This window comes from Oreochromis aureus, linkage group 13 (assembly GCF_013358895.1).
Source record: "Oreochromis aureus strain Israel breed Guangdong linkage group 13, ZZ_aureus, whole genome shotgun sequence".
In the NCBI taxonomy this organism is placed as follows: Eukaryota; Metazoa; Chordata; class Actinopteri; order Cichliformes; family Cichlidae; genus Oreochromis; species Oreochromis aureus.
In genome coordinates, this window is record NC_052954.1 from 851,180 (window position 1) to 864,675 (window position 13,496).

The following is a 13,496-nucleotide window of genomic DNA, read 5'->3' on the forward strand; positions in this document are numbered from 1 at the left end:
AAATGTATGAGACCACCTGTCATACAAACAAGAAAACACAAATACTTCAAACTTTGTCAAAATTGTCTCTGAAACGAAAACTTATTGGAATTTATGAGTCAAATAAGAAAGCTTCTTTGAGTCGGTGCCATGGACTTTAGCGTTTTAACCACTGAAACTTCTTTTTTGCTATTTATATATAAGTACATATATATATATATATATATATATATCTACATATATATGCTTTCTTATTTTTTCCACTTTCCACTTTTTGTACAGCAATAAATCTTAAAATTCATGGACAACAACAAATAACATATTTCAGCATTAAAATGATCATGTTGAGCTTTAGTGGTGAGTTTAACCATTAAAGAAACATAAAAATAAATACAGTTTTAGTTTAATTTAGTGCAGCTGTGGCTTAAACCTGTGCTGTGCTAATAAGTTAGTTAAGAACTGTACGTGTCCAAAAATGTGACAAATGGAATAAATCTTGAAATAAAGACGTGTTAATACAAACAGCTCACAGCAGGAACAGTCTAAGACATTTAAACAGGGTACTTAAGCAGAAGAAGGTTGCTGACACCAAAAGCTGTTTCAGGGACAGATGGATTGCCTTCTGGTGAGTAGAACGAGGATTTCGTGTCATAAAATTTTCAAACGAAATACTGAAAATGATTTGAACAGATGAACACAATCTGTGTGATGTACTTAGCTCAGAACCTACGAGAACTGGTGTGTTTGGCTGGGATCTACAGAAGTCTGTAGCCAAATATCTCTGGTGTTTCATCACAGTAGCTGCTTTGACTAGCTGTCCATTAACATGCAATTATGAATTTTCAAGATAATAAGCCCACAATCTTTGCAAAAGTCAACTTATTTCAGTATTGCCTGTATCACAGCATATTATTTGCAAATGACATGATTATCTGTCCCTTTTAATGCCACGTCATGAATGGAAAAGCATCATTGAGTATAAATCCATTATCACCCGAGGTATAATTACTGTTTGACTAAAGGAACTGACCGTGACGTTAGCCAGAGGCAGCTGGAGGAGAAGCAAAAATAAATCTGCAGTGCTGAACTTCAGACAGCTGAAAACTCTCAGGACAACTGGAGCTGCCAATTATTTTATGCACATGTGTGCAACACACCGAATATTTTTTATTTTAAGGGTGTGTACGTTATACTCTTAATGTCATCTGTAAATTGAATTTTTGATGAAGCTAAAAATCACACTGTGATGGACCGAGGGACTGGCTTAAACCTGTCGGGGTCTGAGACCCAGCATCTTGAGTTTATTTTTTCTATTCTTGACTTCTTATGTTAGAATCGTGTTTTATTCTTTTTAAGGATATAGTTGAGTTATTTCATATTTCTGATTACTAATGAGATAAGTTCTGGTATATTAGTTTGTCTTAGTTGAGTTTTAGTCTGGTTGATGTTTGTCGCTTTTTTGTGTCTGCGTCTCCATGTTTCCTGTTTTATTTTGAAAGGTCTAGTGTTTCCATGTTCAGTGTGTTTAGTTTTGTTTCCCCTGTGGTGTCATGCTTCATTTGTGTCAGCTGTGTTTCTACTTCCCTCCTTCCCCTCCTGTGTGTCCTCAGTGTCGGGTCGTCTGTTTTCAGAGTGTTTTGTTACAACTGTTCATGCTCAGGATTATTCCCCGGCTACGTGTTTCATGTCTCCTTCCACAGTTTACAGAGTTTGTTTAGTTTTCCCAGTTCAGGTCTCTTGTTTCGCTTTGTGTTTTTGTTTTTTGGTATTCAGTCCAATAAAATGGCTCGCCCTTCGTTACTCTTCGTCTGCCGTGCTCCCGTGTCTGCTTTTGGGTCCGCTCCATAAACACACCGACCAGACCAAAACATTACAGACTTCTAGAATCCAGATAATTTGACTTCCACTAATTCAAATATGTGAGAAACTCAAAGTGTAAATCATGTGCCATGTGCAGACTTTGAGTAAAGTCCTTGTAAAATGAAGTGTCAAACACAAAGCTCATGGATCCATTTCCAAACTAGATTTCACCTCAGTAGTACTTTCCCTTCTTCATTTATCCATCTTCTAACCCAGAGTTTCTCTCACTGATGTGTAACCAGGACAAGCAGAAATGCAGTAACTTATCACTGCCAGCAGATGGTTAAAGAGTAAATGTACCAATGCACAAGTGCTTTCACAGCTCTCCTTGTGACCAGTGAATACATTCTTGTGTTCAAATACTCTTTGGTGAATGAATGAATGCTGTAGGTGAGGTCTGTCAGTACAGTGTGTAGTATACAGTGTATGCTTTACATTATATGGCAGGAGGAGCCAGTACCTGAGATGGAGGTGCAGCACTGAGGAGAGAGGCAGTCTTGGCTCGATGCATGCAGGTCCTCACTCTCTTCTGCTTCATCATTAAGGTCGATATCTGCAATGGTCTCAGGGCTGATGTGAGACAGCAACATCATACTCTTCCTCTTCAGAGAGCGGTTCTGCCTGTCCAGCTGTAGCATTCAGGCAAACAAAGGAAATGTAATGTACTGTCAGAATAAGTGTGTGTTATAAAGCAGCATTCATGGTTTATTTGACCAAATGAATAAAATGACACTGGCACCAACACTTTCTATGCAAAGTGTGCAAACATCTACCAACATGTCATCTGGGTTTCTCACAAGCATAAACCAATAAAGACACCAACTGAAGTTCAACACACCTGCAGTCAAGTCCATAAGTTTTTGGACAGAAGTACATTTTTTTGGTAATTGTGCCCTTGCACACTAGCAAAGTGGACTTTTAGCATTAATTCGGGGGTGTTAACAAAAGTATTGCATTGAATATTTAGGAATATATTATTATATTTAGGAAATACAGTCATCTGAATACATCGTTTCATGTTTTCTCAAGAGTAACTGGACTGACTGACAAGCTGTTTCATGGCTTTTCAATGTAATGAAAGTAGGCCATGGCTGGGCTCAAACACAGATCTGCAGGCATTCTGAAAAAGAAGGAATGCAGTGCCAAACTCAGCAACAGCAAAACATCTGAGACCACAGGAGGCAGCTCAAATAGATTAGAGCAAAATTCTTCTCTTAGTTAAGAAAAATCGAACCAACTCAAGAACACATTTTCAAGGATTACCAAGTTCCACAGAGAGACCATAAATGCAACAGTTGATGCTAAAGTGTAGCAATGCTTTGAACATTTGCACTTTAATCACGTCTTCATTGTTTCACATAATCTGTGGCAAATTCATTTTCCAGGAAACGAAGTGAAGCTAAAATCATATTTTGCTTGTTTTCACCAAAGTACTGATACTGCTATTAAAACAATATCTTCTAATGTACTGTATGTCCTAGCTGAAGTAAACTGTCCTGGTAACAAAGCATTCATGGATTTTTATACAAGGTAGACAGTAGACTGTAGACCACCAACATCTAATGAACATAAGCTTGTGCAGAGCTACACAACACAACTCGGACAGTCCACTCACAGAACTGCAGTACAACATGGCAGTACTACTACTGTAGTAGGAATAACAATTCATTTTAGCTGTTAATATTTTAACACTCCATTATAATCATTCCTGCAGGAGTGTGTGCTTCTCTACTGAAATGCAGCATCATACTTTATTTAGAATTTAGATTTCTTTGGACAGGTGACACAGCTTATTAATAATATTGGGGTAACAAAGTAGAAACAATATTACAAAGCTGTTATTACCCACTTACATGAATTCCAATGTAATATTATTCAGCTGTAACTACTGTTGATAAAAGATCATTACTTATTTTGGTAGCTACTTTGATAATACTACTTCCCTATTATTACTTCTGTACACACCTGTTGTTACCCCACTAACATTAAAATCTTTGAAATGAAGTCCTTTGCAAATGTTTTGGTTAAAAACAGCTAAAGCTGTTCAGGCTGAGCACTTTTACCACAACGCATTACAAGACGATGTGATGCTGCAACAGAAAAAACTGCTTATAGGATTTTCAGGATATGCTCTGTGAAAGATGGCATCCAACATAAACTGAAAGAGCTTTCATCGTTTCCCAGATCTGTGCATGTATGTGTTCTAGTTAGCCACAACATTTAAAGAAACGAGGCAGCTGAGTGGAAAAACAGGGCAGATCAGATGCTCTGATTTCCTCTTTTCTTTGGACCTGCAATCAGGCATAATGGCAGGATGTATGCAAGGTGTGGAAAAAGCCATCATTAGAGTTGTGCAAACAGAAAGGCAGCAAGTCTCTCTCCTCTTAGATCCTGTAAAACCACGTTTGTGGTGACGTGTATTTACATTTCTGTGATATCGATTATTGCTTCTAACACGTATAAACATTTAGTGTTTGATTAGTGTTTGATCGATCTATCTATCTAATTAAGGAGACCACTGGTAAGTAAAGCATGAATGAAAGCCATGGCAGTGAGACAGATGCCTCTTATGCACGCTTCTTGATGTCATCTGGAGGAAGAAAAGTCCCTAAAGAGAAGAAAAAAAGTAAAGGAAATAGAAAACAGGAGCCATGAAAGAAGCATTTATTAATGGCATCCCGGTGAGAGCGGATTGCAGCAATTCCATCTTTTGATGACACCCTTCAGACGACATCGTTTTTTCTGAAATGCAATCAACAATACATAACATGGAATCACATTCTTCTGATAATAATCTACAATTGGTGAAAGATGTACATCTAAAATTACATACTTAGATGAATCGAGGCTGACATAACAGTCGGCTAGCGCTCTCGTTGGAGGTCACCATTACAAAGTCACAGCCTTTCATCTTACCTTGATCATACAGCAACACAAAAACATTAAGCATCAAAACCACATTCTCCTCTGACTGGTTGTAAATTGCTAACCCCCTCCAGCTTCTTTTAAATCAAAATGTTGACGAGTTAAAGAATTGCTCTAAACTTCTTTCAGAGCAGCCTTGGAGATATTTGTTGTGCAAAATTACCATCATTGGGGACACAGAAATTAACATAGAGTTTAACTTGCCGTCCTGGTGTGTTCCAGGTCTGATTTAAATGCAAATGAGTAATAAACCCACGTTAACACCTTCACAGTGTGCACAGGAACTGTGACTTTGGAGTATTGCTGCTGAAAGGCCAGCGTAATGTTTCATACTCAGACTGTACTCCATTCACACTGCTTATGGATTTATGGTGAACAAATGTGATGCTTTTAACATAAGTAAGTTAATAATTAATAAATGGATTTATTCTTTGAAATAGCTAATCAAGGACTATTGCCGTCTGCCCCCCACACCCACAGCACAGGGAGTGTCTGGTTATAGACATTGCTTTATATGAAGAAAGAAACCGTTAGTGAAGCAGAGCGAAGACATCAAATAAAGCCTGAAGGAGAGCAGTTACTTAGACTGCCACCAAGCAGCCTTTTAGCCAGTATTCTTAGGAAATCATAATTCATTCCAACTGTCAGGCCTGAAATAGCACAGTGCTACCTGCAGGCAGCTGCTTCACTGGACATAGCCTGATACATGATGTCTGTTCTGTGCTCAGTCAGCTGGAAGTGGGATTCAAAATAATCCTCGACGACATTTCAAGACAAATACAGTTTGTCACATCTGATTCTCTGTCATCGGTTCCAAAGTATGCTGTTCATCTTTGAAAAATTTATTTTACAAAACAAAATTTAAAAAGTAAATTAGGAAGAAAGGCAGCTCGTACACGACTACTTAGAGTAACACCTACTTCAGATACTGCAGTGGAAATCTACGTACACAGCTGCTCTTAAGCCTCGTAGCTCGTGTGGAGACATGGCAGTATTCTCAAAATGTGAACAGACACTAACAGTCACCTTCTATTACCTCATACTCACTTGACCTTTTTCTACTCTGGGAGGGGCTCGAGGTTCACGTCGGCCTACTTGATCAATTTAATGGTTGTAAATATCTCAACTTGCTAAAGTTGGACTACTGGTTACTGCTGGTTACTGCTGGTTACTGCTGGTAAATGCAGCTGTATTAGATTTATTTCATGTGACTAGTAAAGTTATAGAAGTCTGTCAATCAACAGCGCTTCATGAATCTGGAGAAAAAAGGCTATTTAAAAACAGTAAAGATACATTTCTAATAAATTACGTAATAATTTATAATTTAATTGCATAAAAAATTGTCCATCTTGTACCTACCTACAGTCGTACAGAGGCCTGACAATTATTCAGGACAGAGGTACTTTTGTTATAATATTCTAATGTTGTCGTATGTTATCTCAATACTGTTGACTTTATAACTAAGGAAACAAAAGAAGGTGTCAGAGGTTGATTCTTGACTGAAGCTGGACTGTTAAAGTCAGTATAAAAGAAGACGCTCCAGTCAACGTAAAGACGGACGGAAGATTCTGAACTTTTATTGAATCTTTGACTAATGCAAAAATTCAATAGTTGCATAGATGAGTTTAGGGGGCGTAGGGCGCGTCCGGAGCTTCCTGTGGGGGGTGCTGATGTCATCTTTGGTAAAGATTTAGCAGGGAGGCAGAGCTGGCCTGTTACAGCAGATGAAACATCAAAACAGTCCTGACAGAAGAGCGAGCTGATCCTTAATCATAGGAACTGTTGATCATCTGAGGTGGGAAAATATCATCCAGCATATCTTTGCCACCCTGAGCTACTCATGAGGAGGCGAGCAGGACTCCACTGTGTGGAAGAAGTTCTGTCTGTGACACTGTAGCTGTGCACGCGGGGGTCAGGAAACATGAGTCAGATATGTTTCATGGCCACTGCTGAAACATAAGATTTCTATGATCAATAGAAGAATATTTGTCTACTGCTCAGTGCAGTAAAACTCCTTTGGTATAAACATATAGACCTGATGTAACATTAACATCAAATATTTTAATACTTAAAATAATACTAGTAATAATTTCATTTGTTATTTGCTGGTTTAGAGGTTTAAAAACCTTTTAAACATAGAGACACAATTAAGTAATTAAGTGAACAAATGAGTAAGTGATAATGTCAGCAGATGATCAGTGTGTAAATGGACCGATTCTTCTCCTGAAGCACTCAAAGCGCAGCAGTCACCCATTCACACTCATTTATACGAGCGCCTTTTCTGTGCTTAAGTGCTTTTTATCCAGCGTTCACACACAGTCACACTCCCATGGATGAAACTCGGGGTTATCCTTGCCCAAGGATATTTGGGGAGCAGCCAGGGATCGAACCACCAACCTCCCGATTAGCAGATGACCTACTCTGATGAAAACCTTCACCGTAATTCTTCCTCAGTCTCCAACTGTCCACACTCACGTCCAACCAGGTGGACTATGAGGGCTTTTGTGCAGAAATTGAATGAGAAATGATTACTGTGATAAGTTCAGCACCAGTGGGCTGCAAAATCACTATGTGCCAGGCTCCCCCACTTTCAATCACAACTCGCATTTTGGCAAGGACTCCAAAAATTGTGCTGTGAATCAGAAGAATCCAACGCAATTTTCTACACAGAGCCGTGGGGACAGCAGCGGCGCCAGAGGACCAGAGAGCGCTGTGATTGTAACCCTGCGCTCAGATAATGTCATCACAAATGACTGACTGGACTCTTTAACATTTACTTAGGCAAGCTGGTTCTAAATCAACACATCATTATTACATTATGTTATTACTTTATTCTTCTCTTGTTACATTTTAATGACACAGTTTTAGTAAATGTGAAACTGAATCTGAGCGCGTATAGGACATTAGAAAGACACAGACTGCTAGTTGAGACCTGATTTAACTAAAGGTGACCTGTACCTTGGAGGCCAGCGCTTCAGCACTTTCTCTGCACATTCGCTCAATCTCCAGGTTCTCCTGGATGGCGCTGACCTCTTCAATGACCATCTGAGAGACTAGAAAACACAAAAAAAGACAAGATGAAAGGAAAGAGGGGAAACGGCTTTTTCAACATCATGTTACAGAACAAATAAAAATAGTAAAATATGACAAACATCATATCCTACAACACTGATGTGAGGGAACTTCATGACTAATATTTTTCAGTGTTACACGTGGTTGTTAAATTCTCTGTTGCTCTGTTTTAAAATCTCACCCTCAGTTTTTTATGTTAGAGTTAGTGTATGTATTAAATACTATGACTCTCAAATATATTAATAGTTCTAAATATTTTCTGGGCGTTGCTGTCTCCAGCACCTCACAACGACTCGGTTATTAGGACAACAGGTTATTAAAAAACATAAATCAGTGTTTAAACAAATCATATGTGTTAATTTTACAAACGAGTCATTAGTATTGACTGATGAAATATGAAAGGCTGTATTCATGTGAATAAGAACTTTAAACATCAACTCGTGAACAAAAGGTCACGATGGAAACAAAGAAAATAATTAGGATTTTCTAAAAGACGATGCATTCCTGCAGCTGACGAGAGCGCCGTAACACTCAGTCACCTCAGCAGTGAATGACCTGTGTGCATCATTAGAACGAGACTTTACACTGAACTACATATTTATTTATGAGCTGATATTCAGATTATTTACCCAGCTTTTTATTTTCTTCATCCGTGTCTGATTGAATAGACGAGGAAAAGGATAAAGAGCAAGAGTATTAATAAAGGCGAGTGTTGTGCAAGTATTTCAAGGGTGGACATGAGCTTCTCTTTAGGAGTCATGAAGTGTGATGCTACACTTCAGCCTGCGTGGGAACATTTTTATTCTGCAATGTGACAAGAAGTGATTTTTAATTGATATTACCTATGACAATGGTAAAGGAAATACATGACCAACACATTTACCGCTAACTGCGTTCTGGTCCCGACTCATGTAAAGATCCACACAGGCCACGTTTGGTGGAGAAAACAGGAGCTCACACAGCAGAGAGGAGCGTGGGAAAGCTTTAACTGCACACTTTGAAACCATTATATTATTACTGCTTCTATGTAATAATAGCAGTAATGCTACCATTGCTGGCGTTTTATTCTTCTTCTATTTCTGTTCTGTTTTCTGATCATGTCTGGTTTGTTACATCTGTGAGACAAAGTCTTTAAAACAAGCCAGAAACAATAAAAACTATCTCAGCACACTTACTTTTTTCCTTTGACTTTTCAAGTTTTCGTCCCTACAAATATAATTGAGCTCTGAATAATGTAAACATGTCGACAGTTACCTGGATGTAGAGTCAGGAGGGTCTGTGGGAGCTTTAGTTGGCAGAAGCTGCCTGCTGCTGGCCACAGCAGGGATGATTACAGGAAATGTGTCAACCCCCCAAAACGAGACTTTTACTTTGTGTCCCACACTGTATATATTTTAGTCTTACTTTTAAGGTTTTACATGAAACCTGCTGGGCGTCTGTCTTTTGTCACGTTTGTTGTGTGTTCAAAGCTTCCAGGCAGTAAAAAATAAAGTATGGATGAATAGTAAAGGTTAGATTACTGGAAGGCATCGATTAAAAGAGATGTAGAGAAAAAGTTTGAGCCTGTACAGCAGAGCATAAACCCAGTGACAACACCCTGGCACTACTAAAGACAATGAAGGTGGTTTATTTCCTGAGAATCTAACAGGTTCTTGGAGCTGAGTGAAACTGTGAACATGCCGCGGTCCGATTCACCGTTAATATGAAAAACTGTGATTAAAGCAGTTTTATTAAAACACTGGGAACAAAATTTCCAAACAGCAACAATGTTTCGAGCTGCAATCGTACCTCGGTAGGAGAAGAACACCCTAAAGACTGCCCTGCCACTTAACTAATTAAACATTACGGCTGAGTGAGGGAGAAATTAAGCATTAGTGCCATTGCCGTGGGCAATTCCTTCCCCCCGGTGACACCTAATTAAGAAGTTGATGAACGTCAGCGCTCGGCGATATCCACTCTGCCGTCCTCCGTATCAGGCGCTCAATAGCACTTAGCTGCCAGTTTTCTTCCTCAGCCTCTTCTCTGTCTCTGTCCACACTCGGCAACCTACGAGAGGGTGCCTCGAACTAAATGACGTGTTAATTATAATTACTGGTAGCCATGGTAAATAAACAGCGCTGGAAGCGTTGCAAGTATATGAGCACGAGTCCACAGGGGGCTCTGACACATCACAATTGGCATTCTTAATTGTAAGTTTCAGCCTCCCCATCATCGTCCCTCCATCTTTCCCCCCTCTTTTTCACGCTTGTCTTTTTTCATCCCGCTCTCAGGAGCGACAGTGATTACCCCTGTGCCGACGTGCTACATAATGGTATCAGCGCCGTCAACGGAGCAGTGAATTAAATTGTATCTGCAGCCGCTGCGAAGCCTTGATGAGGGGGGCAGATGCCTTTGTGGTGTTATCATTATAACACAATGGTCATGTTGTCATCAACCTTGCCATCGCCAATTGAAAAGGCACGATTGTGTGTTGGGGGCTTTTCGTCACATCCTCCCACAGCCCCCGCTCCCCACCACCCACCACCCACCCAACACTTCTGCCCCACCCCCAGCCGTTTCGTTGTGAATAGGAGCAATTTTCTAAGAGCTATGAAATCACGTAATAGGTCCTAATATGCAGCTGCTTGGCACAGTGAGGCAGCCTCTATTAACGCGTAAGTCAAACACAATATGTGTTTTGGCTGGAGAATCACTGAATACATGAGTACAGGCCAGAATTATTCAGATGAAAATCCACACAACTGTCATGGTTACAAAGACAAACTATTTGCTCCATCCTTTGACATGTGGTGCCCCATTTCAAATTCTGTCTCCACTAAAGTGGTCATAGCAACCTGTAAGGAAAATCAATTGAATGGTGCAGCGGAGCACCTGAAATGTGTTTGCAATCCCAGGAAGCAGATAAAAGCTCAGAAAAGGAGCTGGAGCTGCAACGGTGCCGCTCACGTGCCATTATTTGTATCCAGGCTCGTATTTCCACAGCTGCCATCGTTTTCAATGTACATTTATTACAGCGCGCCATCTTGCCGTTAAATAGGCACGTTAGTTTAGCCTGCAGCTAACTTTTCCAAGTGCGAGTGATATCATGTTCCTGCTCATGTCTCATACCTCACTGTGCTCCTATCTGTCGTCAATCTTTGTTCTGTGATCAGATTTTTTATGCTTTTAGTGTCATATTATAATACAAACAATGTAAACAACTTCTCACTGTAATGCTGTGTGTGTGTGATTGCCACTAAATGACTGTATCCCTGCAGAGACTAATGTTCAACCTGTCATGACTATTTTGTACCATATATCACTGTTTCCCAGCCTTTTGGAGCCACGACACGTTTCACATTAGAAAAATCACACGGCACACCACCAAACAACAATGTCACAAACAGCATATGGGTTATTTTTCCCTGAGTACCAGGTATAGCAGACTTAGCTTGGTTTGTCCCCAGTATAGCTTTGTTGCTTTCTTCTCATGCTAGGGCCTTCACCTGGGCCGGAGTTTTCTCCAGGACCAGGTCACACTGACTACTTTTCAAATATTTATCTATTGCCATTATGCGCTGCATCATCTCACAGCATTGTGTCATTTCTCCTTCGTCTTCCTCTGTTTTACTGGCAGTTGGCAACCCATTTAATTAGAGCAGGTAGTTGTACTGCCCTCTAGTGGAAGAGAATATCACTGTTCCGCCCGTTACTCACGCCGATAGCTTAGAGGACCAATCAGGTGGAACCAGATAACCATCCACGGCACACCTGTGGATCACCTGACACACCTATGTGCTGCGGCCCAGTGGTTGGGAAACACTGCTGTAATGGCATGGTACAATTCAACATTATATAGCACCATGCTAACTTGATCTTAAAATAAATCTTGACAAATTACATTAGAAGCTATATCAGGAGACAGATTGTCTCGAGATTTTGCTCTAAAATCTAAAAGAAATGTTTTGAATATGCACCTTTTACTGCTTCAGGTCATATAGATGTACACAAAATTACCCAGACATACAATAATTAGACATCGAGGGGACATTTGTGTATATCATACCTGTAGGTTCAGAAATGGAATCTGACAAAACTCCCATTTCTGAAAATCAGCTGGTTCCTAAAAAGCCTGCTGTAAGTGACACCAACAGGAGGCCAGAGAGCCACCAGATCATTATTAAGCCCAACTGAATCAAACTAATCCTACACTTTTTACATGATAACAGGACTCAAACTTCAGAAGTTTTAAGAGACACAGACAGCAGTGGATGCACATAACAGTAGCACGTCTTACTGTGAGTGGAAGCACCATTAATATTCCTCACAAGAGAAATGACCTCAACTTTTAAAAGCAATACAGGAGAGAAAAATGCCAAAGAGTTACTGGAGCACTGATGAAGTCTTTAGGTACAACACTGAACCAGCAAGCACTTCGTTTTCCAGACAACTCACTGCTTTCATTCTTTAAGGCTGTGTAAAAGTCACCTGGAATATGTACAAACTGTTGTACATAAAGTCTGCTTGTTCAGTGAAATTATACTTGATAAGCTTTGAATTATAACTCAGCAACAGCAGCGTTTATGACGAGCTTCACAAGCTCAGTGTGAGATCAGACGGTGGTTCAGCCACAGAAGTGATGAAACCTGATTTTCAGGTCTTTGAGTCTTTAAAATCCTTTGTGAAGAACAATGTGATCGTCCTAATGTGCAGATGGAGGCCTAATAATTACTGGACTTTCCAGCAGCAGCATGATTGCAACCAAACCTGGTTCACAAACCAACACTAGAACGTCCTTGGATCGCTGCATTTGACTTGAAAAAGCTTTGGCAGGAATGAAGACGAGGGCTTACTCTGCTGTAGATCCAGCTGGCTGACTGCACAAATGTAGCTGAGCTTCTCTAAATGTAGGGACACGGGAGGAAATAAACTCCACGTGGGAGAAAAAGCACTAATCTTTGTCTTGTAAACGTAATTATTTAGTGTTTTAAAACCACTCAATCGGTGTATGTGCAGATTTTATTTATGTAGCTGCAGTTTGATTTTGTAACAGTTTAATTTATGATAGTTTGATAGTTATTGTGTTACATACATACTGTACTTCTTACTTTTTGCTTGTGAATTTATTACTGTAGTTCCATTGTAAGTAATTCATTAATGACACGTTGATGAATATGGATTTGTCAAAAAGCCCAAAGGCATTTCCTGTTAGTCGTATGTGTCAGCTATGCATGTCTTTCAAACTGTTCACAGAAACATAAATCCAAACCAAAGAGCCTCCAGGTTCATCGTTTACTCTCTGGCCAACAAACAGACTTTGACATGTAGAACAGGAAGAGTGCTAAAGAAAAAGCTACAGATGCTGGACAATTTCATAATCTTAGATTGGGATTACCTACTGTATGCAGTGTGTTCTACCCAGTGTTAGCGTCATGGACACGTATGACACATGCTCAGATCTGTGATATGTGTATTAAGCATTAATGTGCAAACAATAGTGAGTTAAACGTGTTGGTGCAATGGGGATCTCACTTTTGGACACAGGTGAACTTACCTTGCTGGAACTCAGAGAGCTTCTTCATCGCCTCGTCTCGCTCCTCTTCCAGCCTCTTGAACTTATGTAAGACACATAGAGTAGCTTCAGTTCATCATTAACCTTTATGCAATGCCACAGCTCAGAG

General features: G+C 39.9%; 1 protein-coding gene across 5 annotated transcripts in view; it reads right to left on the bottom strand.

Moving 5' to 3' along the window:
* The window catches only part of shtn1 (shootin 1), a 35,032-nt gene that overhangs the window by 16,563 nt on the left and 4,973 nt on the right, over positions 1-13,496 (bottom strand). For all 5 annotated transcript variants that reach the window (XM_039621519.1, XM_039621521.1, XM_039621520.1 and 2 more), the window contains 3 exons: positions 13,370-13,430; positions 7,723-7,817; positions 2,300-2,468 (listed from right to left, as the gene is read on the bottom strand). In XM_039621519.1, the coding sequence (XP_039477453.1) occupies positions 2,300-2,468; positions 7,723-7,817; positions 13,370-13,430 (325 nt within the window). The remainder of the gene's footprint in view (positions 1-2,299; positions 2,469-7,722; positions 7,818-13,369; positions 13,431-13,496) is intronic.